This window comes from Aedes aegypti, chromosome 2 (genome assembly GCF_002204515.2).
Source record: "Aedes aegypti strain LVP_AGWG chromosome 2, AaegL5.0 Primary Assembly, whole genome shotgun sequence".
Lineage (NCBI taxonomy): Eukaryota > Metazoa > Arthropoda > Insecta > Diptera > Culicidae > Aedes > Aedes aegypti.
Genome location: NC_035108.1, coordinates 314,897,790 through 314,925,653, shown reverse-complemented (window position 1 = coordinate 314,925,653; position 27,864 = coordinate 314,897,790). Strand labels below are relative to the sequence as shown.

Sequence of the window (27,864 nt, the reverse complement as noted above, 5' to 3'; positions counted from 1 at the left end):
TGAACCATATCTTTGCCTGAATATATTGAATAATTTCCCCTATTATTTATTGTTTATTTCAAATTCAATACATATCATAATATTTTTTGGGGTGAACTGACCTTCCTACCTCACCTGTTCCTACGCCAATGCGGAAAAGCCTGAAGGTAAGGAAGGAAGATCAATATTTGCACCACATCAGCGTTAACGCCCCCGCGCACCATACCACACCGTAAGCCCAATCTCAAACGACACTTCGGTTCCGTTAGCTTAAGGCAAAGCACTTGGCATCTTCTTTCGATCCGGGTTTTGTGTGGATTGCTACGTTTGCTTGCCTTGCACATTCATCCGTGAGAAGCATCAGGGCGAAAAGAGTTGCCAGAAGGCCATCCTTGCCTAGCTGCCGTTATGATTCGAATTCTGGATAGCATCAAATTCCGGGTAATCTACTTTGTATTGGAATTTCACATGGAATGTATCAATGTTTAACAATTTGTCGTAAAAAGGTTCAATTTCGGACAATCTTTTCCGTAAATAGTTTCTGTAGATATTTATGAAAAATTGAAATTCCTAACTTTTTAAAGAACTCCTTGATGAGTGTAATTAATGATTTGGCTTTTTTAAAACATGCTCTTCATGAGATATCCGGCATTCGTGTCGGGAATATAGGGCAAAAGTAAGGAAAAGTTCCAAATAAGAATAATGATAAGCTTTTCGAGATTGTTTTGGTGAAATCAAAATCCTTACTCACTTTTTGAAAGTTAAGCGTTTTCAAAAATTTATGGCACTGCTATATTATACAGAATAATTTATTTTCAATACTACTTGAAGAGTCCACTGAGACCTTAAGTATCCTTATTATGAATCAATACGGTATGGCTCATGGATGGGAGGTAGCGGTGTCTGGCTGGAAGTTGCACTCGGGCGAGGTCATCCAAGATAAGGGCAAAACAATAAACCGTATCTTTCCATGGTGGCAATACGCTTGGCTGACTGAATGGTTATCATCTGTTTCATCGCATCACTGACTGATGATGGTTTTGTGTTCGTCAAATCAATGTATGTTTGTCGATATTGATTTTTCTCTCTTTTTCCGAGCTCTCTAAAGGCATTGGATCCTAAATGGGCTACATATGAATGTAAGGGATCGTGGTACAAAATATACTTTTTAAAATTCAGAGAATGTTTGTTTAAACATTCGATATTCTATGTGACTCATTAGTACTATTCCAGGAAGGGAGCATCAGAATCTTTTTTCAAAAAGTTATTTCGAATCCTCTGTAGAGCTTTCCTCCTAGCTACCCAATATTGTTACAACATACACCATGGCTGGCCTAACAATTAGTCTAAAGATTAAATGCTTGTTCTGTTGTTTTCTGTTTATTAGTCGATTTTGTATATTTATTACATTTGGCTTAAATGCCCGCAATGTGATTTTTGAAAGTTGATTTCTATCTATCATGAGCCCAAGATGCTTAACTTCATCTGACCAACTTATTGGAACCTCTCTCACCGTGACAACATGTCCACTTGAAGGTTTCAAATAAAGAACTTTTTGTTTATGTGCGAATATTATTAGTTGAGTTTTGAAAGCTTTAGAAGAAATCTTCCATTTTTGCAAGTATGAAGAAATCGTTGACGAATCGGTGACGAAAAATACCAATAAAGTGGAAACGATTAAGAGAACGGTGATCAAAACCACAGCAAGAAGTATGAAGAAAAAATATCCAAACTCTTTTGCAATCTACTACATATGACACGAAGGTTTCGTCCTTTGGCGGAGAGGCCTGTGTCATCCGCAAACAAAGATGTTGGCACTCTTGAGATAACTCAGATAAGTCATATGTGAAAATATTGTATAATATTGGCCCCAAAATACTGCCTTGAGGAACACCAGCTCTTATTTTCCAAAACCGTCTTCTGTAGTAATTCGATCATTTAGGATGCGTTTCGTGCCATCCTTCCCTGTAATTGAGTTTACCCTTTTCACAGTGGAACAAATACACACGCACATACTTACAGGAAGACGACGACACATTTCGTACAGCCAGCGTTCTCGTTCTGCGGAAGTGGATAGAGTAATAAATCAATCAGTAATCAGTATCAACCATCAATGTCGTTTGCCCGTTGGGTCCCGTTGTGTCGTTGTCGTCATTGCCTTCCTATTTATTAGTACTGTGGAACCGCTGTTGGTCTTGTGCAAAAGAGGGTACCGGAATGTGACGTCATTAGGGATGTAAATTCATTAACGATAAGAAGTTATGCCAGGGAGCGGGGGTTTATCGATGGATCTGGTGGGTGCTAGATGACATTTGGCATTGACTACTGAATTATAGTCAACATTTGGGGCCGAAAAAGCAGAAGCGTTGAACGTTCAGATATTCAGTAAGTACATGATGAGGGTAAACAATTCGTGTACCATTTCGGGCTAGATACATTGCTTTTCGAGAAGCGAATGTAGGCTGTTTTGGAGAAAATTCAGGGGAATCGGCATTCGAAAGCTCTATTGTATTCTCATGTCTGACTTCACGATTATTGTTGCTTCTCCATACGACATACTGAATATCCGAAAAAGCCTCGCGGCAAAACTAGGTAGGAGCGTTAAAACAAAACTTAAAGAATATAAGGCGAAACATGAACGAATAAGCTTCTCAGGAGTGAAATGCGCCTCGTACCCTTGTGCTGAACGTACACAATTTTTTTCTGCTCTCGGAAGTTTTTAAAACTACCTAAAGCAATAAAACAACATTTCTCAGTGTTACAAAAACAGTACTTTTCAGTCATAATAAATTTTCGAGCTGTTTAGAGGAATACCTATAGGTAGATGAAAATAACCGAATTCAGTACTATACCATTTAATTCCACTAGAGCTTGTATCCTTTGACAGATACGCGCATTTCGACCTCAACCGTAAGGCCGTCTTCAGTGTCGTGTACTAGATTCAACTCGGCCTTTTTCAGTCCAGTTCGATTTTTCGTTGGACCCGTTAGTGAAAGCTAGCGGTGGTAGTCCTTCTTGAACACCACCTTGGGAAAAAAAACTCTTAGAAGGTTTCTTCTTCTTTCGTTTATACACAAAACATGGTCGCAACTCAGCTGGACGTTCTCCAGGAGGCACTGCTGCTTCGGGTTGAACAACAACGGAACGCGACAATGAAGCCCAAGTTCTCTAACCTTATCTACAAGTCTGGCCATATGGTTCTTATTTGTAAGGATCAGGAGACTGCGGAATGAGTAAAGGAGATAACACCTGCATTAAATCCCCTGGAAGGCGTTGAGTTGCTTGCAATGGATGAGGATAAGATTCAACGTCCAGAACTGATTCGAGCCTTCTTCCCTCAAAGCGCACAATACACCGATGATCGTATCAAAGCTCTCATCGAGAGTCAGAACGATCTGATAACCAACAACTGGCGTGTCATGCAACGGCTCACTCCTAACAACAAGCATGTGGTGTGGGTCTTTAATGTAGATGGACCGTCCATGGAAAAACTCATTCAATCCAAGTTCATCCTCAACTACCGCTTTGGAGAAATACAGTTGAGGAAAGTAAAGAGCACAACCCCAAACTCCAATGACAATCCAACTGGACAGCCGACCCAAGAGAAATCTGAGGAGGCCTCTAGTAGCATCCCACAACCAACTCCCACCATACAGGCTAGCTTGTCTTCCTCTGATGGAAAAGTTGCATATTTGACCTCACTTCCTGGCCCAAGCGGTGTCACCTCAATGGCTCCCAATAAGGGCAGTGGAAATGTCAAAAGTGTAAAATTGACCACAGGGGATAAGCCAGCAGGCCTAGGTAAGGGAAAGGACAAAAACCAAAATCTAAGACATCCCCTAAAATCAAAAGTTGATGATCCGCAACATCCAAAGAAGGACGGCAAACGTCCGGAAAATGCGGAACGCCTCAGCAATGATTAAAATCCTCCAAGTGAATCTCCATCATGCTCAGTGCGCAACAGATGTGCTTTGCAGGAGATTCACAAAAGAACACCTTTCCGTGGCACTGATTCAAGAGCCATGGGTCAACAAAACTCGAATACAAGGTATTCAACTAAACTCGTGTAGGTTGGTATATGATGACAGCCAGCTCTTTCCCAGAGCAGCTATTCTAATACGCAATGATACTAAATGTTTTCCAATTACAGAATTCATCAAAAGGGACATCGTGGCGGTCAGGATGGAGGTTTCTACTGCTAGGGGCAGTACTGAGATCATTATGGTTTCGGCGTATTTCCCTGGCGACGCAGAAGACATTCCTCCTCCAGAGATGGCTGCTCTTGTCTCTTACAGTCAAAAACACAACATCCCCTTCGTCATCGGTTGTGACGCCAATGCTCATCACCTTGTATGGGGAAGTACAAACACAAATATCAGAGGTGAGCATCTTTTGCAGTTTCTTTCCTCCAAAAATATTGACATATGCAATGTCGGTGATAAGCCTACATTTGAAAACATCTTACGACAAGAAGTCCTTGATCTGACTTTATGCAGTCAATCCATCTCGGATAAAATAAAAAACTGGCATGTTTTTAATGAAATATCTATGTCAGACCATAAACATATAGTCTTCGAGTGGGAAGGGGGTCTAATGATTCAAAAGTCGTTTAAAGATCCCAAGAAAACTGATTGGGAAACCTACTCAGCTATTCTCCGTTCTGAAGACTATATAATAGAGCCGAATATTCAGACTATTATACAGTTAGAAGCAGCTTCGGATTCTATTAAAAACAAAATTCTAAATGCTTATCAAGAGAGCTGTCCGATCAAAACAGTTAGTTCGAACAGAGATGTTCCATGGTGGAACTTCAACCTTGATAAACTCAGAAAAACTGCTCGGAAGGAATTCAACCGAGCCAAACGCACTTCTGATTGGAGTCTATACCGAAAGGCTCTGACAGAGTATAACAAAGAAATGAGACGAGCAAAACGGAAATCATGGGTTCTCATGTGTGAAAGCATTGAGAAAACTCCCGTAGCTGCTCGACTTCATAAAACTCTTTCGAAGGATCACTCCAATGGTTTGGGAGGTCTTCAAAGGACTGACGGTTCACTCACTGTGGAACCTCGTGAAACACTGAGTGAAATGCTAAGAGTTCACTTTCCTGATTCAATCCCACAAACGAGTCTAAATGCTGAAGGTGCCAGACTTGACGTCTCAGTTCCACACGGGTTCCTATCAGGGGACTCAGGAGCAAAAAGGGACGCAATAAAGGTTGCCAAAGAAGCTTTTACTCGCGATAGGGTTGTTAGGGCAGTGAGATCTTTCGAGCCATTCAAATCTGCTGGCATGGATGGAATCTTCCCAGCGCTTATCCAAAAAGAGGAAGAGACACTGATTCCACACATGGTAGAGATTTTTAAGGCAAGTTTAGTTCTGGGACACATTCCAAATGATTGGCGTCAAGTTCGAGTTGTCTTTATTCCAAAAGCAGGAAAAAAGGACAAAACCAACCCTAAAGCATTCCGACCGATAAGCCTATCCTCGGTAATGCTTAAAATCATGGAGAAGGTATTATGCGAGTATATAGATTCTAAATTTATGAAAACTATGCCTCTTTCTAAATCCCAATTTGCTTATCAAAGCGGAAAATCAACGGTCTCAGCACTGCACACGCTAGTGAACAAGATCGAGAAAACCTTTAATGCAAAAGAAATCGCTCTTATAGCATTTTTTGATATTGAGGGCGCGTTCGATAACGCTTCTTATTCGTCTATAGGTTCGGCAATGTTGAGGAGAAACTTCGACCCATGCATTGTAACCTGGGTACATGCTATGCTAGCAAATCGACAGATCTCATCTGAGCTGAGTGATTCGCGCATTACTGTAATGGCTACAAGGGGATGCCCTCAAGGGGGAGTACTATCTCCCTTATTGTGGTCATTAGTGGTGGACGAACTGCTAGATAGCTTAGAAAGAAGGGGTTTTGAAGTTGTTGGATACGCAGATGACGTAGTCATTATTGTACGAGGCAAATTTGACAGCGTTATTTCATCAAGGATGCAAATTGCTCTCAATCACACACTCTCCTGGTGTCAAAAAGAGAAACTAGGAATAAACCCTTCAAAAACAACAATTGTACCGTTCACAAAAAGACGAAAGGTACAACTCCACCCTCTTCTCTTGAACCAAATACAATTAGTTTACTCAAATGAGGTCAAGTATCTTGGCATCACACTTGACGCAAAACTAAATTGGAACACCCATCTTCAAACAATCATAAATAAAGGTCTCAATTCACTCTGGGTTTGCTCAAAGACCTGTGGTAAAACATGGGGTCTAAAACCCAGTATGATCATGTGGATCTATAAAACAATCGTTCGGCCTAGAATAACCTATGCGTCCCTTGTTTGGTGGCCTAAGACAAAGGAAGCTACGGCTAGAGCTAAGCTGAACAAAATTCAACGTACTGCATGTATTGCCATAACCGGTGCAGTTCGTAGTACCCCCTCGTTTGCCCTAGATGCTATACTCAATCTGCCCCGGCTGGATCAATTCATAAAGCTGGATGCTGAGAAAAGTGCTCTTCGGCTAAAACGATCAACAGTCTTACTGTCAGGGGACTTAACAGGTCACCTCAGTATATTAAACGAATTTTCGATAAATCCTATTGTTGAAAAATGTAGTGACTGGATGGAAAAAGTGGTAAACTATGACTCGCCATTCACGGTGGTCTTTCCTTCTCGTGAGGAATGGGAAGGAGGTGGACCCACCATTTCACCGGGATCTATTAAATTCTACACAGATGGTTCAAAAATGAATAATTTGACAGGGTCTGGAGTATACGGACCGAAAACCAAAATCTCTGTCTCTCTTGGACAGTGGCCTACAGTTTTTCAAGCAGAAGTCTATGCAATCAAGGAATGTGCGCAGCTGTGTCTGAAAAAGAAATTACAGACATGCCACCATCTGTATTTTCTCTGATAGTCAAGCAGCGCTTCAATCTTTGAAGGCTTTCACTTGCAACTCAAAACTTGTGTGGGAATGCATTCTTGCACTGAAATCCCTAGCTGAACGCAATCGAGTTAAACTATATTGGATCCCAGGACATACGGGTCTAGAGGGTAACGAAATTGCCGATCAGCTAGCAAGGAATGGATCAACCAATATGTTCATTGGTCCAGAGCCACTCCTTGGCATTTCAAACTCTGCACTAAACACGGAATTGAACAACTGGTTGTTCGGTCAAATTCAATCAAATTGGAATACAGTTTCCAATGCGAATTAGTCCAAAAGGTTCGTAACAATAAACACGACACAAACACAAAAAACTTATAGGTCTCAACAAAAGGGATCTCAGAACATACATCGGTCTAATAACTGGTCACTGCCCAAGCAGATACCACTTATACAAGATCGGTGTCGTCCAAAACACAAATTGCCGTTTCTGTGACGAGACGGACGAAACCTCACAACACCTTCTCTGCTCTTGCAGTGCACACATCCATCGTAGGTTCAAAATATTTGGCAAGCACTACTTACAGCCAGCTGATATTTGGAACGCATCCCCCAGGGAGGTGGTTAGCTTTATTAGGCTGATCACGCCAGATTGGGGGAACTACAACACTGCAACCTAGGACTTCTGCCCATCAATGGCAGATGGTTCAAAGTTCAGTCAAATGCGCAAAGTATTCCGGAGGCACATTTGCTACTGGAAAACATTGTGTACATAGAGTAATAGGGTATATCACAATAGTCCTAAAAAATGGACGCAGTGATCCCACACCCGACAGAAGAAGAAGATGGTTGCAACCATGAACGAAAGGAAGGGTAATTTCTGAATTCACAACTTCCTTCCAAAAAACAGGTTTTAAACTTATCACTAAACGTGGCAAATATGGAAAAAGGACCTTTCTCCGGAATGCGCGCTTTCTACCAAGGGTTATATTGATAATTGCATCGAAATGTGCAATCAGTTCCATACTTTAGACAAATTTTCCGAACACCACATCGAAGCAGTCTCTAGTCTAGGCTCTTTGATTCAAGTGAGGAAGCAAATAGTGCCAAGTTGTTCCGAATTTGGGGGATTTAGAAAGCAGATCTTGAACTCCATTAAGGGAATCAAGGTCTCCTTCCAAATCGCAAAGAAAGGAGACTGTCTCGCTTTGCCGGAAACTCTTAAAGATCGCGAACATCTTGAAGAGAAGAAGCACAATGTTTCTACTTATTAGCATTAGCATTAGCATTAAGCATTTCGCACAAATTCGTAGGTGGTACAGTCCTAGACCATTGTACAGTCGCCTCTTCACATCTCGATATCGAAGGGACCATCGAGATAGGGAGAGATCGAAACAAAGAACATTAATTTAATGAACACTAGATTGAAAATCACTCCGTTACTAGGAAAACAATAAACAAACAAACTTCATTTCAAGATTCCAAATTGTTCTGAATCACTTAAATCTGGTCTAGTAACCTTTGATAATATGTATATCGACATATGGAGAGAAAATTGGGAACGAAAAATCAACAGGAACGCATCGAGATATAGAGATATAGAGATAAGGAGGATATCGAGAAATGGAGATCTAGAACATCGAGATGTGGAAAGTCGACTGTATTTGTCAAGAAATCCCTAGAAGAAATTTTGAGGTTTTCATGAAGTAGGTTTTGAACCATCGATGGATGTTATATATGGAAAAATACCAGAATTAATATCAATAAAAATTAAAAATATATTCCTTAACTTAAAACAGTAAGTTGCTGAAGAAATTTCTGGCTAAATTGTTCGAGAAGTTCAAGCATGAATACCAAAATCCTTTAGTACAACTGTTGAAAAACTCCTGGAAAAATCCCCATAATGAACGCCAGTGCTGTTTAAAGAAAAAACATCTCGGGATTATTATTTATTTGGTTTTCCATCAATTAGCTTGATAAAACCTCACCAAAAACATTTCGCCAATTCAATCGGTTCATGGCCGCTTCCAGTAGCGTAGCTAGGGGGGTGCGGTGGGTGCGGTCCGCACCGGGCCCCGAGATCCTAGGGGCCTCAAAATATCAGTGACGATTTCTCATGGCATTAGAAATTCTAAATAGCTTGTAGGAAACTGATAGTTTCTCAGATCCAATTAAGGAAATAAGTGTGCAAGTATAAGTTTTGGTGAGTCAACGATGTACTGGGGCCCCCTGATTATCCCTTGTTTTAATACTTTAGAGCTAGGTATGGAGTGGGCCGAGGGCCCCTGGGACCGTGGCTTTGGGCCCCCATATTTGAAGGGCCTTCACAATGATTTATTTAGTAAGTTATTTTCCTTGTCATTGTTCAATCGATTGCACGCACGAGAGAACTAAGTTTTCTAAAAGCCAAACGTGACCTTGTTGTAGATATTTAAGTAGGCTCAGATACCAGTTTAGAATATGATGAGTCTAATAATGGCTTTGAATTCATAAATATTTATATCATAAATTCTGATTTCTAATCAAATATACCAGGCCTCTAAAAATCAAATTTACTAGGCCTTCAAAAGTCTGGAGCGTTGGTGATCTTTCAACTTGTACACATTTTCTTAGGATCTGAACAATTTTTATTGTCATTCATTTTAAAAATGATACAGAGCTATTCTCAAAAGTAAATATACATGCCTTTAAGGCTAAAGAGATACGTTTTAAAGATTTCAACTAAAAATACCTCAATTTTGAAAATTATGAATTTTGTAGAATGACTAACCTAAAGATTTCAATTTTTATTTACTATTTAGGTTGATTCACTTGAGAAGCTCATGGCTGGGAAAAATATTTAGGGTACAAACTTGGTTTCAAACAAAAAAAAATACCATAATGTTATTTTACAAATTTCATGTCTTTATTTTGAACAGTGGCTTTAAATCGTTATTCCTCCTGGTTTATTTTTACGTATAGTTTTAGACAACACTTACCAAAAATTAACTTTGTTCGGAAACTCAATAAAAAGTACGCTAAGTCAATTTGTCCCATTGTTGAATTTCCACGCATAACTGTCCCACTACTGTATTTCTACGCATAACTGTCACACTATACAATTCGCTGCGCTGATCTCGAACAAAATATTCAGTAGGCAGTTTTTGAATTAGCTGGTATTTGGGAAAATCGTTTTGAACATCTTCTTTCGTTGGATTTGCACCCCACGTGGAACACAACCTGTTTTATGTGTTTGTATTATGGGGATGCATTCATCATGCATGAGAGCTTGACGTCAAATTTGATTGAAATTTTCAATATCAAAATATTAATTCCCATCCGTTTTCCAATGAATTTCATTTGAATTTTCAGGATTGATCACAAAATTCTTCTAGTTTTTGGAACCACGGTCATCGATTATAAATTTACCGTAATTTTGGATTCATCACGGGGAGTACTGAAATAATCCCACTTGAAGGTAATCACTTTAGTTTTGAGTCCATGGCTTGCGACAAATCAACTTCATGATTTAGCAAACCAAGTCTAAATAAAAATAGTTCGCCCGTATTTGGACGACTTGGCCACATGTTGGGTTGTTCCGAATATTGGTTCACTGGTGTAAGTGGTAATTATATTGGCGAATCTGAAACCTGGCACATCAATTTTCATGAAATTGCAAATCAAGCCTAAAGGTGGTTCAAATGGATTTGAATTACTTGACTACATTTCGGATTGTTCCGAATTCCCGGTTTCCTGAAGGAAATGGCCTCTAAACTGTCGGTTCTGAAACCTAGCTGGCAACATAAAACTTCATAAATTCCCAAATCAAGGCTAAAGAAGGGTAATTCAAAAGTTCTTGGATGACTTGATAACATGCCAGGTTCCTTTGGATACCCTGTTTCCCAGAGGAAGTTGCCATTATATTGGCGGTTCTGAGTCCTATCTTGCGACATATCAAACTTGATGAAGTCAAGATGAAGTCAAAGTCAAGTCAAAGAAGAATAGTTCATGAGGTTTTGGATGACCTGGCCACATAAGTACTGGGTTATTCCGGATAATTAGTTCTTCGGTTCAAGTGGCATATATGTTGGTGGTTCTAAAACTTAATTTGCGATTTATCAAATATCGTGATTTTGCAAATCAAGTCCAAAAAAGTGTCAAATCGTGTGAAGATTTGTGTCGTGATTTTTGAGTTAAATATATACTCCGCAGAATAACCTTGAATCCGAAGACGAGTTTCTGTCAAGACTGTAGCTGGAAGAGTCGATATAAGAATTTATTACATATAATCTATCTAACTTACTCATTCACTCTTTATTTCACTAACTCATACATTTTCTGATTATCACACATACAGAAAGCTTTGGTTTCCATCTCAAACTATAAAATCGTATTTCTTCACTTCCCCACACGTGGCTCCGTTTGGCACATGTCACTTGAGCCCTCATTAGTTGCCTTTACATACTCTTGAGAATATACGTCCTCTACATTAGGTACAATCTATACGGAAAAACGGTCATCTACAACAATATGCTTAGCACATAATTTGTCACTACACCCAGTGGGACTGTTATGCGTAGAAATTCACCAAAATTCCCGTGTTTCTAGGCTTCACAGTCCCACTTTGAATTTCGTAGCTAAATTTACTTTATTCCCATAATACAAACTCTTGACTCTAATGAACACGCTATTCTTTATACTATCGTGAAGATTGTACTTTAATTAACCACACTTCTGGTCAATACGAGACCTAAATGTGTTGAAAGCTTTAAACGCGTTTTTCTCGATTGCATATTTTGGAACGTGGGACAATTATGCGTATAACGGCAGTAAACGCCTTGGTCGTTTTATGATTGTTTTTTTTTCTGTATGGTGGATTTTTGGAGATTCTTATTCATGATTACGGCTTGGTTAAGTATTCTTGGGTAGATGGATTGCTTCAAAGATGCTGTTATGGATTTATGTCATTTTTTAATAAGCTTCATAAACGAACAACGATTTACTGTTGCTCAATTGATATGAGCGAATTTGAATTGAATTGAATTACTTTTTATTGAAAGGATTTTCTGCCGTAGGCAGGTTCATCCCCAATTGATATGAGCTCTTTCTCGTCATCGATTCTCTTTTTCGTTAATAACTTCGCCAAAATAAATCTTAAATATTTCTTGTTCATGAAACTAGATAAAGTTATTATTTCTTCTACAGCACAAAAACATGTTACAAAAAGTAAATCAATTTTCTGCAATAATGCAAAGATGCAGGATGAAGGAAGAAAAATCGATGAATGCAGATAAGCCCTTATGAAAAATCTATGTCGAAATGTTCTTTGGCGAGATATCGTTTCAGCTACTTCCTTCCTAGATTATGATTTTTTTTTCTAGGGTTATGGGCCATGTATAACGTATAATTTGTAGAAAAGATTGAATTGGCTATTGAACTTTTCTCTTTTGTAGAACTATAGTCAACATTTAGATATTCTCCGTAGTTTTGAGCACCCGACTGAAAATAAATACTGGAAGGTTATTTTTACAATGCCAAATACTGTTTTTCACCGGATCCGAAACTTTTATGTTATTATTTACCAAGAATTTGAATTGATTTATCTAAAAAAAAATCGACGACCTAGTCTAAAAATAATTTAGGCCATAGTTCTTAGTTCTTAATTGCTGAAAATATCTTTAGTGTTGATCTATTGGATTTTCCAATAGATCTTTACCACACGTCTGTCCGAAAATCTTTCAGAATTCAAACCAATAATCTTAGGCGTGGATTCCATTAAAATAATTCATAAATAACTTAGAACAAGCCCTCCGAATTTGAACGAAGCTCTCTAGTGATTAGATTTCAATACCTATTGAATCCTAAACTCTATTTAATCTTATATGTAACTGTCAATACCATTGCAATATTTTCCAATATTCGAAAATCTATATGTAAAAAATGAAATGATGTTTAATTAAGATTTTTAACGGCGAAAAAACCTTTTAATTTGAAAACGAATATTTTGAATTTCAAATCGAATATCAGCTCTTACTGACAAAGGTAAAAATTGGTGGAAAATTTCAAGTTGAAGGATCTTGATGTAGCCCGGTTTAAGAAATTTAGGATTTGGGAAAAATCCGGGAATTGGAAAACTGATTTTGAATGGACACCCTGTTTCATATAGAAACCGTACAAAATATTCTAAGCATCGCAGCCAGGATTATTTCTTTTGATTTTAGAAAAAAAAATGCTTTCTGCGTAAAACCTTTTCAATACATTTGGCGTTCGTATATAGATGTCAATTCATTAAAAAAAACCTTTTAAAGAAATTGTCACGGAGATTCCAAAAGTTTCTACCCTTATTATTTCAAGGATTCTTCAAGAATTTCTACAGGAATTATTCCAAGAATTTATCAAGGTTTCAACAAAGAATTCCACTGAGGAGAACTCTGTGCATTTTTCTCTGATAACCACTGAAGGGAATTCTTAGCGTACCATTGGTTAAGAAATTAATTTTCTCCAGTTTTATTTCACCAATAACTTCAGGGATTCTTCCCTGAATCAGTTTACTTATTCCAAACAAACTCCTTGAGATTTATCTATGGATTTTTTTTATGTTGTTCATCTAAGAAGTTTGAATCCTTCGAATTTTTTTTTTTTTCTTTCTTTATTATTGAGACTTTCAGCCCTAGGCTGGTTCATCTCATTCTTCGAATTTTTCTAAGTATACTTCTATGAGTTTTGTGGGAATTTCTCATATAATAATATCCATAATAAAATCAAACATTTTATCTTGATTGCCTCCTAGAACTGCATTAAAGACCACAAGATAATCAGTGATTAGCGCAATACTAGAATATCAGAATTTTTTTCATCGATTTCACCAGATATTTTCTATGAATTGTTTCAAGACTTTTTCACGAGTCTTCAAAACGTTCAACTAGGAATAACCTTATGCATACTACCTAATATCGTACAACATAAAGAAAATTATCCAAGAATAAGAATCCAAAAACTTGTGAAGCAATTGCTTCATATATATTTTTTGATTCCATAAGACATAGCACTACTTCCTGGCGGAAATCCTGGCTACGCCCTCATATGGGCAAATTTTTACTGGCAGAATATTTTTTGAGCTTTTAACCACAAATCTTTCTTCCAAGTGCTAGAAGTTTACAAAAATGTTCAAAGTACGTGTGAGTTTGATAATAAAAGGCATATATTGTAAACCTCCATTTGAGGGGCCCCCAAATCTACCTCCGCACCAGGCCTCCAAAACTCTAGCTACGCCACTGGCCGCTTCTCTCCATCCTCGACTGCGACCTACGCTCTCCCAAGATCGTCCTTAGCACTCAGCGTTCGAAAACCCCAAGAGCTTGCAAGTCCTCCTCGAGCATAGTCCACGTCTCAAGCCCATAAAGGACTACCGGTCTTATGAGCGTTTTGTACATCATGCATTTGGTGCGGTGGAGAATCTTTCTTGACCGCAGTTTCTTCTGAAGCCCATAGTAGGCACGACTTCCACTGATGATGTGCCTTCGTATTTAACGACTAACATTGTTGCCAGCCGTCAGCATGGATCCGAGGTAGACGAACTCGTCCACCACCTCGAAGGTATCCCCGTCTATCGTGACACTGCTTCCTAGGTGGGCCTTGTTGCCTACCAGCATGTACTTACTTTGTTTTCAACGCGTTCACCATTATCCCGACTCTTGTTGCTTCGCGTTTCAGGAGTGTGAACAAATCTGCCACCGATTCAAATTTTCTCCGAATGATATCCATGTCATCCGCCAAGCAAACAAATTGTCCGGATCTCGTGAAAATCGTTCCTCGACTGTCAATGATGATCATGACACCTTCTAGCACAATATTGAACAACAGGCACGAAAGTCCATTGCCCTGTCGTAGTCCCCGCTGAGATTTGAACGAACTGGAGTGTTCGCCCGAGATCTTCACGCAGTTTTGCACACCGTCCATCGTTGCTCTAATCAATCTTGTGAGCTTTCCGGGAAAGCTGTTCTCGTCCATGATCTTCCATAGCTCTTCACGGCCAATACTGTCGTATGCCGCCTTGAAATCGATGAACAAATTGTGCGGGACCGATACCACCCTTACCAGCGGCCTTGTTGTTCTTGAGCTGTTGAATGGCATCGTTAATTACCCCATAGTGGGAGCTGGTTGGTTTCCACTGTCCGCTAAGCTGACGTAGCCATCATTTTCGCTGTCCTGACCTTCTGTGCCTGTGTTCTCTGTGTCATTCATGTGTTCATCGTAGTGCTGCTTCCAGCTGTCGATCACCTCGCGTCCGTCCATCAAGATGCTCCCATCCTCTTCCCGGCACATTTCAGCTCGCGGCACGAAGCCTTTGCGGGATGTGTTGAGCTTCTGATAGAACTTCCGCGTTTCTAGAAAACGGTTCAGCAACTCCATCTCTTGACGTCCACCTCTTCGAGGCGACGCTTTTTGTCCCGGAATAGGCGAGTTTGCTGTTTCCGCCTCAATCTGTATCGTTCCATGTTTTGCCGCGTACCATGCTGCAGCATTGCAGCCCGCCCGGCATTTTTCTCCTGTAAAACCTCCTGGCACTCCTCATCGAACCAATCGTTTCTTATACTCCGTTCTACATATCCGACAATGCTTTCGGCAGCGTTGTTAATGGCTGCTTTGACTGTCCTCCAGCAGTCCTCAAGAGGAACCCTATCGAGCTCGCCCTCATCCAGCAACGCTGCCTCAAGATGCTGCACGTAAGCATTGGTGACATCCGGTTGTTTCAGCCGCTCGAGATTGTACTGAGGCGACCGTCAGTACCGTACATCGTTGATGACGGATAGACGGAGTCATTGTTAGCGCCATGGTAGGTTCTGACATTGGTTATGTCGGAGAAGTGCCGTTCATCGATCAAAACGTGGTCGATTTGCGATTCTGTATGCTGAGGTGATCTCCAGGTGTACCGATACGAGAGGCTGTGCTGGAAATAGGTGCTACGAATGGCCATATTCTTGGAGGCGGCAAAACCTATCAGTCGTAGGCCGTTCTCGTTTGTCAGCCGGTGGGCGCTGAACTTCCCAATCGTCGGTCTGAACTCCTCCTCCTGGCCAACCTCAGCGTTCAAATCTCCTATGACGATTTTAATGTCGTGGCTTGGGCAGCTGTCGTACTCGCGTTTGAGCTGCGCGTAAAATGCGTCCTTGTCATCATCAGTGCTTCCGGAATGTGGGCTGTGCACGTTGATTATGCTAAAGTTAAAGAATCGGCCTTTCACGCCCTTTGCATATCACCCATCACTATGAAAGCTGTTCCCAGCTCACGTGTGTTGCCGCAGCTCTGGTAGATGGTATGATTACCTCTAAACGTTCGCACCATTGATCCCTTCCAACACACTTCCTGCAACGCTGTGATGCCGAATCCACGGTCCTTCAGCACATCGGCGAGTATGCGTGTGCTTCCGATGAAGTTGAGAGATTTGCAGTTCCACGTACCGAGTTTCCAATCGCTAGTCCATTTCCGTCGCTGTGGTCTTCGCCGATTGTCCCGGTTCGTATTCTCTCGTTGACGTTCATGTGCTGATATGTTTTTATGGTTGGCTTGCAGGGCCTGACACCAACCCCCTAGATTTTCGAAGGACTATTCTTAGAGTCCTTCTCTGGCACTCGGACGATGATCAGCCGCCCCTGAAATGGGGAACAGACGCTGTTGTGAGCCACTCCTAACATGGAGTACAGACGCTCCAGGTTTGCAGAAGGAAAAGCAAACACCCTATTCCCTGTCAGCATACGACCAGGGTTCTCACCGAGACCCCACAAAGGGATCTATTTTATTTCTGCAGGTACGTGAGGTACCGATGGTACGCCATGCCCAGCCATTTACCGTTCTACATAACACTTAGAATTTTTCGGAAGAATCCTAGGGGATACATCCCAGGAAAAACAATTATCTAATTCTCTGAAGAAATACCTGAATAAATATCTTGGGGAATTAGTGAGTGTTTAAGTGGTATTTTTTCAAACAGTTGAACGTTTTCCGCTAGAATCTTTATAGGAATTTTGTTTTTTTTTTTTTTAATTTTGAAGGGAGGCACTTTTAAAGAATTTTTAAAATAACATTTTCGATTGAGTTTTGACTTATAGAGAAATCTCAGCACTTGAAATTTTTTACGAAAAAAAAATGCGGATAGATCTGTAGAGAACTTTTCTGTGAAATCGGTAAGAACATTTTCCTAAATAAATCCTTTTTAATTGCTTGTTCAAATCTTGTGTGATATTAGGAGAAATTTTTTGAATAATACCTGGAGGAATCTCAGAGAATTTCCGAGAGATTTTCTGAAAAATTTGTTGAAGGAATCTGAAGTAAAACTTTAGGAAGAACGAGGCAATATGATTTCGACAGCATCAGGGTTTAGAGGTTCCATGCAAGTGTTTAACCTACCGTATTCTGCCGTTCATCGCGATTAGGGGCCTTTTGGACTTTGTACGTAGTCCTTCACGTTTTTTTCGCATCTTGCACGAAAGTTTTTAATAGATTCTGTTTCTCCGCCACATCTCGAACTAAATTGTTGGGATTCCTCTTGAAAGCTTGAGCTACCCGTTTGTGATCCTTAACACTATACGGAGATCCTTTTTTGCCATTTTTTCTTTTCGATCGATGGTCAAACGTTCGTGGTACCGATTGAAATCACGAGACACCGTAGAATGTACCATTCCCAGTTTTCTGCTGATGACATGGTGAGATAGATCCAGATTTTCGAGTTACGTGCGCAAAATTTCTGCTGCTGTTCTTCCGTCTCCATCTTTACAACGATTGCACATCTGCTCGTGATACTTACACAGCGTAAGCAAATACACATTGAACAAATTTCACCCAAAATTTCAATAGAAAATACCCAACAAGTAACAAGTTACAGCCATGTGAAAGTGGTGCAATTTGATTCCGTACACCATTTTATTGGATAGAAATCATTTGAGAAATTTTCTGGTAAGATCAGATAGTCTAGATAAGTTTCAGGAAAAACAGTGTTAAATAGTTACTACTTATCTAGGAAATGATTTTCAGTGTGAATCCAAGAAGGACCTGACATTGGTAAAGAAGTTTTTGTAGGAAGCAATGAAATAGTAGGGAAATAATTCATGAAGAAAACCTCGTGTGAATTCTCAGGGGACTTGAAAGCACATAGATGCAATACTGAAAATTTCGTTGAAGAATCACAACGTATATTCATCGTGAGTTCTTGGGAAAAGTTCTCGACAGTTTTTTTTTTACTATTTTATTTTTCCCATATTGAAAACTGAAATTTAAAAATATCACTGATTAGCAGCGATATGAGGCAAAATCATAAACACAAAATAAAAATCGTTACAAGTCTATGAAAATCATGATTATTGCGACTGAAATTATTTCTGTGAAACACTAGCCAACCATAAGCTCTTCCAGAATAAAATTCCTAGCTACACCAATGCAGTCAAGAGAAGTGAATTGTGACAGATAATATCCAGAAATGGGTGTCAGGCCAAACTAATTAGGCTAATGCTTAGTCCTAGGTAGAAAAGTTACATCACGCCCGTGTGAAGAAATGCAGATTGGATGAAAAACTTCAAACTGTATTGTGCTTTTACTTTCATGTTCAATTATACTTAACGGTTCCAAACGTGATTCATTCTAATCTAATCAGTTAGGCTTGTTTGTCCAGTTTAAATTGATTACAGTAATTCAAACGATCAAGTGTCACATGTGATTAGGAACCAACAGATAAGCCCCTGAAATTGGCAAAATTTTTGGTTGCTTCGAGGAAACCAAATTCCGCACCTATACATAACAAGCTTACCTCGTTTTTCTTTGAGAGAGTTTGTCCGAAATTCCAACAATCGCTCAAATTCAGATAATGAAAGATTTTCCTATAAATAAACAATGCCTCCTAGCATATCTCAGAGATGCAGAATGCCACTATCTACGAAACACAAACGACAGCATCCTACAGATCTACTTGTGCCGTCGTATCTGACCAACACCAACCTGTGCATATCTCATCGATTGCCTCAACTGTAGAGCGCATCAATTGTCTATAAATAGAGCTGACAGCAGCGTATCAATACGACAGTTCACGATGATAAGTCTTAGGGTACCCTTGTTGCTGCTAGTGGCGACGGCCGTCCTTCTCGCGACGGCACAAGATTCCGACCAGAAGGAATGGTGGGAAACGACCGTTTTCTATCAGATCTACCCGAGGTCGTTCTTCGATTCAAATGACGATGGCACCGGTGACATAAAAGGAATCACAGCCAAGCTGCAGCATCTTAAGGATACCGGCTTCGAGGCAACGTGGCTCAGTCCGATTTTCCAGTCGCCCCAGGAAGACTTTGGATACGATGTGAGTGACTTCGTTTCGGTGGATCCACTATTTGGCTCTAACAGTGATCTGGAGGAGCTGTTTGCCGAAGCCGAAAAGCTCGGAATCAAGATAATTCTGGATTTCGTGCCCAACCATTCGAGTAATGAGCATGAATGGTTCGTGAAGTCTGAAAATAGGGTAGACCCCTATACCGATTACTACATGTGGCACAACGGAAAACCGAATCCGCAAGGTGGAAGACCTTTGCCGCCTAATAATTGGGTAAGTAGTTAAATGACATGCATTGGAAACCTTTTGAACACGTGTTCATCCAACAGCAATCGGTATTCTACGGATCCGCATGGGAGTGGAGTGAAAAGCGTCAGCAGTATTACTTGCATCAGTTTGCTGTTGGTCAACCGGATTTGAACTACCGCAATGAGGCTGTGATCAAGGAGTTTGATGAAATTTTGCGCTACTGGATGAAGAAAGGAGCATCGGGCTTCCGCATTGATGCCATCAACCATATGTTCGAGGTGGAGGATTTACGGGATGAACCGATTAACGATCCGTCGGACCCCAACAGCTACGGTTATACGCATCACATCTACACGAAAGATCTTCCGGATACGTACGAGGTAATTGCCCGCTGGCGTAAGGTCATCGACGACTACGTAAAGGAAAGTGATTCCGATACTATGTAAGTTGAGTGCTTGAAATATCTTTGGGTGGAATTGATACATATAAAACTTTTATTGTAGCATCATGATGACTGAAGCGTACGCCAATTTGACTATGACCATGAAGTTCTACGAGTCCGATGATGGTACGCAACCAAGGGCTCATTTCCCGTTCAACTTTGCAATGATTGAGGACTTGAACGACGGCTCAAAAGCATCGAATTTTAAGTACATTATTGACCGCTGGCTGGACAACATGCCTCGAGGAAAGATCACCAACTGGGTGTTGGGAAACCACGATAAGCCCCGCATGGCCAGTCGCTACGGGCGGGACCGTATCGATGGAATGGCTTTGATTCTGATGACTCTTCCAGGGGTGGCAGTTGTGTACAATGGAGAGGAAATCGGTATGGAAGACTATCGTGACATGTCTTATGAAGATAGCAAAGATCCCCAAGGATGTAACCTGGGCCCGGATAACTACAAATGGGCATCGAGAGACCCTCAGCGAACTCCGTTCCAATGGGACGACAGCTTTAACGCAGGATTCTCAAAGGCCGCTAAAACATGGCTTCCGATGCATCCGCTGTACAGACAAACGAACTTGCTGAAGCAAACGGAAGCTGATTACAGCACCTATCACTTCTACGTGGACTGCATGAAGCTTCGAAAGGAACGCATTTTGACTCATGGAGAATTCCGCTCCCGAGCGTTCAACGACGACGTGTTTGCCTTCGTGCGATTCCTGCGGGAAAATGAAGATCGTGAACTGGACCCATACTACGTAACGCTGGTCAACTTCCATGGGGAAACCTACACCGTGGATGTGACCGAGTTGTACCGATTCGCTGGAAAAACCGCAACCGTCAGACTGGTTGGTACCGATTCACGTCACAAAGTTGGTCAAACCGTCAACACTACGGAGCTGACTCTGGGTCCGTACGAAGCCATTGTAATCGGTGCTAGTTCAGCAGTTAGCGTTCATCTGTCGATGGCATTACTTGTGACAGCTATAATTAAATATTTGTTCCTATGAACATATTGAATAAATCGAATTTGTGGGTTATGTTAATTTGTTTTAAAATTCGCGGCGTCATTATCACGCGTCGTACGAGGGATAACGGTTAATTTGTTATCTTCAACATCAGTACCTACAATAAATCAATGTCATAAATACTTATGTCACATACACTCTCATGTGATCAAGAGGTAAATTTGATTGCGATTAATTCGGGAAATCACCTACCACAGCGAAGAGAACGGGTGCGGGACAAGGTTCGGAACTGAGAGACAAATAAAAAATTCATTGATTAGGCATTAATCTTATCGTTTGACACGGCGAACGAGCTATAAGATGATAACTTTGTTCGATTATGTATGCTTTTATCATACCAAGACGGTGGAGTTTATCACATGTTTAAAGACATATGGGGCAGAGAGTGAGAGATTTATGACCCAGGTAACATGTTTTTTATTCACTATAAGGTTAATTAGTTATCATCCTACAATTGAAATTATGTACAAAATCTCATATGCGTTATAATGATAACTATGGCAAAAAATGAACATTGTCATGCAAGGGAACAATGATGCAGCATTTTTGAAAGATTTTTCAATCCTCATCGGAATTTTTTTTTTTTCATTTCGGATAGGAAAGTTGAAAAGTCTCTAGGTTATCTAGAGTATTAGGAAATTCAGAAAGGCTCCCATAAACCTAGGGAAGTTCCTTGGAGTTTATAAGAATTTTCAGGTATCTCCAGGGTGTCTCCTTGGATGGGCAGAAGTGGCATTGGTGTACCAGAAGATTTAATAATTTCCAAGGGGTTTCAAACAGTACCCAATAGGTGCCAAGTAGGTGGTATCGTAGGTATTTTAATGATTTCCAAGGGTTACACAATTTCTTTTTTTTTCCTCAGAAAAATACTACAGGTATACTGCCCATGACTGCATAACAGTCACATTCGACATTTTTGACAATTTTGAGTTAATACCGGGGAGTGTCATCAAATGACAAATACTTTCGATCCACTTACTAAAATCTGTGAGATTGTTCTAGAAAATTCGAAAAAAATACCAAGTTGTTTTGTCACATCGGCAATTGTAACCGCATAACAGTCACATTGAGATTATACATGAGCCTCATAATGCAGTGGCAACGAAATTTCTATCAGAATTTATTTCTGACTATTCACCCAATAAGCGATATGAGTTGTACAAAATTTCAGCCTCAAATAAGCACTTTTGAATTCTTAGTGATTTTTTGAAATATCAGTTCCCTCCCATACTGCAATAAAATGCAAACTTGGTACCCCATTTACTCAGTGCCTACTTTTGTCGAATGTTACAAATATGCAGTTATGGGCAGTATAGATGCTATAGATACATACGTATATCTTCGAAAAGGTCAAAAAATAAAGTTCATTATAAAATACGTCACTGATTTTGAATGGTCAGTGGAGTAGGGTTGCTACTCTGGCATCTGTGCTGCTAAGTGTGGGATATCTGATATTGTCTGTTGCATTCACAACCAAATGCGCTGCCAACTTTCGAACAGACTGAAAAAATCGTCGCCAGCCAACCAATCAATGGAGGTGATTTGCATTTGTGTTGGCAAGACTGGTGAAACGTCAAATTCACAGCGGTTGCTTGGCTGGCGACGATTTTGACGATTACAAATTGTCGCGTCCGATAGGGTGCAAAATTTATAATAGAATACACTGCGTTGAAAAGTGGCAAGAGGATTGATCACAGCAATCGGTTTCAGACGTCTGTCATCTGTCATATGGACCGGTGCACGAGTTCACTGATTTGACGTTTGAGCTGTGCCGTGTTATTTACGTGACCATGGCAACGAGTGAATTCGGCACCGCTCAAACGTCAAATTAGTGACTCGTGCATTGGTCCATTGTCAATGGATCAATGCACGAGTTCATTATTTGACGTTTGAGCGGTGCCGTGTTATTCATGTCGCCATGGTAACCATATGGACCAATGCACGAGTTCATTAATTTGACGTTTGAGCGGTGCCGAATTCACTGGTTGCTATGATGCCATAAATAACATGGTACCGCTAAAACGTCAAATAATGAACCCGTGAATAGGTCCATTCGTTTTACAGACTTACACGCTGTCACTTGCACTCTAGGTGCATTCATACTCTGTCTCACTTGCTAACGGACAATTGACTGGGTAAGTTGTATGAGCATCGCTTTCCCGTGGATAATCAGAAATCCACAGTAAAGATCCGTCGATGCAGGGCTGCATATATGAGGTGGCCGAGGGGGCCATGGCATTCGGGCCTTTACATTTCAAGGGCCCACACAAATCTTGACAAACATACTTATGGGTAAACTTTTATCAGTAATTAGAATCAATGCAATGGTACACACTTTTGAAATTGCACCATTTGACCTGAGAGATAAAGGTTGTTCCAGAAATACGGAATAATGGGCGAAATGTATGCAAATAAACTCAAATAAAATTACTAAACAACATATTAGAACATTCAGAATGGGAACAAGAAGATTAAGAATGATTCAAATACGATTTGGATAAACAAGTAGAGCGATATTCTCTTGCTTAAATTCCTTTCGTTTTTCTAACGTGGGTTTTCCAACTATAATGAAAGATTTCTGAAAGAAGTTTAATACTAGGTTATAATGCAATTTACTCATTATACATTATATTTATACGGCAGTATTGCTGCTTGTATTATTGTAAGTTTTTTTTCATGATTCTCTCTAGGAATTTCATAAAAATATCAAGTATTTTTTAAATGATTCAGAGATAATTCCGAAGACATCTCCAGGATTTCATTAGGTATTATTGCAAGTAGAATTCCTCCAAAAAACTTTGTTCAGATATCTCAAGAATATAACCTGAATTTTTCCAAGGATAACTATGAAAAATGCCTTAGAGATTCCATCAGGAATTTCTTCAAAGATTCTTTTATTTATTTTTCAAATCTAATCAACCAGGATTTTATCCAGGGATTCATCCATCGATTTTCTAAGTTTATCCTACAAGAGATGTGACATCTCATAGAGTAACAACTGGATAATTCGGTTGAAGGATTGGTGAAAAGATATCTGACGGAACCCCTAGTACAGAACTTGTAAAAAAAAATCGATGTAATCCCTGATGAAACAAATGGAGTTAGTATCTTTGGAGTGCTCAATGATTTCCTGGAGAAAAATCCTTTGAAAAATAGCTGGAAGAGTTTCTGAGAGAACTGGTAGTGGAACATCTACACAAAATTTTGGAGAGATCCATGTAGGAGTTCCTGAAAGTATTCCACATAAAATCTCTGGACAAGATTTCTTGATGTTTTTCATCGACGAATATGAGACAAAAGTCTCGAAGAACCTACTGAAAAGCCGAGTATAACGCGTTTTTCTCTGGATCCTGTAGAATTTTGTATCATGATTGATTGCAATCCGAATAATGAAAAGAAAATACTTAGGAGAGCATTTTGGTTGAAATTGAGACTTTAGAGACCTTCCATTAAAAATAGGAACATAAAAAATCAAAATAGAGACCAAGTCTCTAGAAAGAGACCTGCTTCCAACCCCACATCAATTTCTTCTACTCAAAACTGATAAGTCAATCTGTGTTTTAAACAACTTGAATATTAAAACATGAAATGAATAAGCTAAATTTGAATTATGGTACCAATAAGAAGGTAATCGACAAATTGTTTTTGTTGTTGACGAAAAAGCTCCAAAAACATTTATTTTGACCTAGTAATATGGGTCCCCACATTCGTAAATCCGGCCCTGCGTCTATGTGATATATCCCCTCCCTTATTCAATTGGCGGTACTCTGGTAATATGTGTTTGCCGAGAATGAAGAAATATTCCCTCCTTACGATTGATTATCGTTCATTTTAGTTAACCATTCCGTCACTGAAGACAGTTCTTGAACCATTTTGAACAATTCTTGGACTTTTTTGAACATCGAATGGAACTTTGAATAGAAACTGTATTCTACAAAGTTTTTTAGTATAAGTTTGACTTTCTGTATTGGTGGAACACAATTGTTATAAGAATGATATAGCCAACTTTCTTATTTGTAGAAATGCTGGTACACATGCAGTTGTGCGTAATTAAATTTTACTTCAACTTTGGTTAAAAAGTTTTTCTGTATGTAGCTCTTGAATTGACCAATTTTGAGCTTTTTCCCTATGTAGGCATAGGATAATCCATTATAAAACTAGTTTTCTGCCACCATCGTTTTAATTCGAATTTCCGAATAATCTCTATCATTCCTCTTTCCCTGGGTCTAATCGAGGTCATGGATCGCAATAGGGAGTACCTTTCGAAAATGCAAGTAGCTTTTGAGCAACTCGATGTTATCATCGAGTTTGTTCAGAGCAAAAACAATATTATTTGTTGAACACTTTGCATCTATGTTTGAAACGTGTGAAGCTACCCGAGCAGAAGAAAATAACTACTGAATACCAAATTGAGGTATTCCATACCAGATAATTTCCAATACTTACAACCTGCATAGGAGGTAAAATACCCCAAATAATACTTTCTGCAAATTCTACATATACCAAGCTGATAATTAGATCAGGTATTGTAATACCTAAATAATACTTGATGGATTTTCATATAAAAGTGAAATTTTTCAATACTAGTTCAATACCTCCAGCAGTCCTCAATAGCTGTCAAATACCAAAATGAAGTATTTTTAATTGTTTTAAACATTTTTTTTTCAAATACCATTATAATACCAAAATGAGGTATTCATAACTGAACAATACCTAATTGTGGTATGATACCAAAATATGGTATGCATAAGTTATTGGCGAGTTATTCTTTCTCCTCGGGTAGCGATATTGAAATGGAGTCTGCCGCTTGCGATCTTCCGTCAGATGTGTTAAACTTGTCTACGTTTGTTGTAACAGAAGAAATGATTATAACGGCGTCCATAAAATTGAAAAATTCTTTCTCTCCCGGTCCGGATGGTATTCCTGTCGTGATTTTCCGGCGTTGCTCTGTTGTCTTAGCCAAACCTCTCGCTGCTATCTTCTCTCGATCTTTTGGTCTGGGCATTTTTCCAGCCTTGTAGAAGCAATCATTCATGTTCCCGGTGTTCAAGTCAGGCGATCATCAAGAAGTGAAATATTATCGAGGAATCACGAATTTATCTGCTGCATCGAAGTTTTTCGAGATCATTCAGAGCGAAGGTGTATTGAACGCCTCTTAAAGTTATGTCTCCACAGACCAGCATGGTTTCATTCCTGGTAGATCGGTGGTAACAAAATTGCTGGAGTTCACAAGTACATGCATCACGGCAATGGAACAGAACACCCAGGTCGATGCAAGGCAACAGCAACTCTTGGATAGTCTATAAGCAACTGACACAAGAAGTACTTGGTGACGAGGTTGATGTAAGATCTCTGACTGCAGAAGCGACTCTCCAGTGTAACAATCTGGATGAGGTCACCGATGCAGCGGAGGTCTCGGCTGCACTCAAAGAGCAGTGTGACATCGGCGTAGCCTATAAGGCCATCCACCTTCAAAAAAGCCCGCCGGGTACCCAGATGGCGGCGATCAGGCTGCCGTTAGCAGAGGTGAACTAAGTGAAGAACTTGGGCATACTCAAGGTAGGCTGATCGGTTTACCGGCTGAACATACAACAGTCTCCTGAAGTTCGTTTCAAGTGTTTCGTGAAGGGCCGTGGAATTGCAATGGTCCCGACAGAAGTACAGAAAATGCGAAACCGAAGGCCGTAAGGCAAGCGATTATAAGCAAATAGCTAAGTACCTAATAACCTAATAATTAAACCACTACTAGGATGCTACCGAAGCCCTGAGGCGCGGAAGGAACAGAGAGGCAAAGTTAGCTCTAAGAAAGGAAATCAGTCGAGTCGAAAACGGGCATGTTTTGATAGTCTATGCCAGAGTGCCAATTCGAGTCCATGGGGTGACGTCTACAGAGTAGCAATTGCTAAGACCAAAGCTGCCAGAGCGCCTCAAGAGAAGTCGCCCGAGTTGCTGCGATCGATAATAGAGGTACTCTTCCCGTATCATTCCACATGCCCCCAGCGCCGTATGCGGCAGATGAAGGAGAAGAAGTGGCGAATTTGACGAACGAATAGCTGGCAGGAGTCGTGAAATCATTTACGTCATTAAAGGCTCCGGACCCGATGGTGTCCCGAAAGTTGCCTTAAAAGCGGCAGTGATTACGGATCCGGATGTGTTCAGAACCACGATGCAACACTGCATAGATCAAGGAATCTTCCTGGATGTATGGAAGCCACAGAAATTGGTGCTACTGCCAAAGGCGGAAAAACCACCAGGTGCCTCATCGGCGTATAAACCTATCAGCCTGCTAGATACGACGAGCAGGTTGTCGGAGAGGTTGCTCCTAAACAAGCTAGTACAGTGTACGGAAGATACGATCTGTCCAAAAACCAGTTTGGATTAAGGAACGGTAAATTTATTCTAGACGCTATCCAGTTCCAGGTCGTTCATACAGCTGAGGTGACAATCGAGTATAAAATGAGCGGAACCCGTTACTGCTCGGTTGTCACTCTGGATTTAAAGAATGCGTTCAACAGCGCCTGCAAGCGATAGCCTACGCACTTAACCGTCTCAAGGTATCGGTGCAGTTGTGTTAGCTTCTAGAAAGCTATTTTGATGGCAGGATTCTACCAGAAAAGGGACAGAAAAGCGATTGAATTACCACGGGAATACCTCAAAGTTGAATCCTGGGCCCGATGTTATGGAATGCGATGTACGATGACGTACTGAGGCTGCCCCTTCCGACGGGTGTTAAGATTGTTGGCTTTGCCGGCGACATTACCCTAGTGGTCTACGACGATTCGATGTAGAAAGTAGAGTTGACAGCAGCACAGTCTATTTCCATAGTTGAGGAATGGATGAAGTCTAGGAAACTAGGACTGGCCCGTCACAAGACTGAGGTGGTGGTGGTCAACAACCGCAAATCCCAGCAACGAACGTTTATCTCGGTACGTGATTGTACCATAGAGTCCAAGTCATCCCCTAGGCAT

At 40.3% G+C, this 27,864-nt stretch overlaps 2 protein-coding genes across 2 annotated transcripts in view; both read left to right on the top strand.

Moving 5' to 3' along the window:
• Positions 1-27,864, top strand: part of LOC5573499 (calcium/calmodulin-dependent 3',5'-cyclic nucleotide phosphodiesterase 1) — a 437,832-nt gene that overhangs the window by 144,902 nt on the left and 265,066 nt on the right.
• LOC5573490 (maltase 1) lies at positions 18,783-21,018 on the top strand. Its single transcript, XM_001660858.2, has 3 exons — positions 18,783-19,444; positions 19,501-19,862; positions 19,924-21,018. Exons 1-3 carry the CDS (start codon positions 18,938-18,940, stop codon positions 20,876-20,878), a joined length of 1,824 nt encoding a protein of 607 aa, XP_001660908.1. The 5' UTR covers positions 18,783-18,937; the 3' UTR covers positions 20,879-21,018.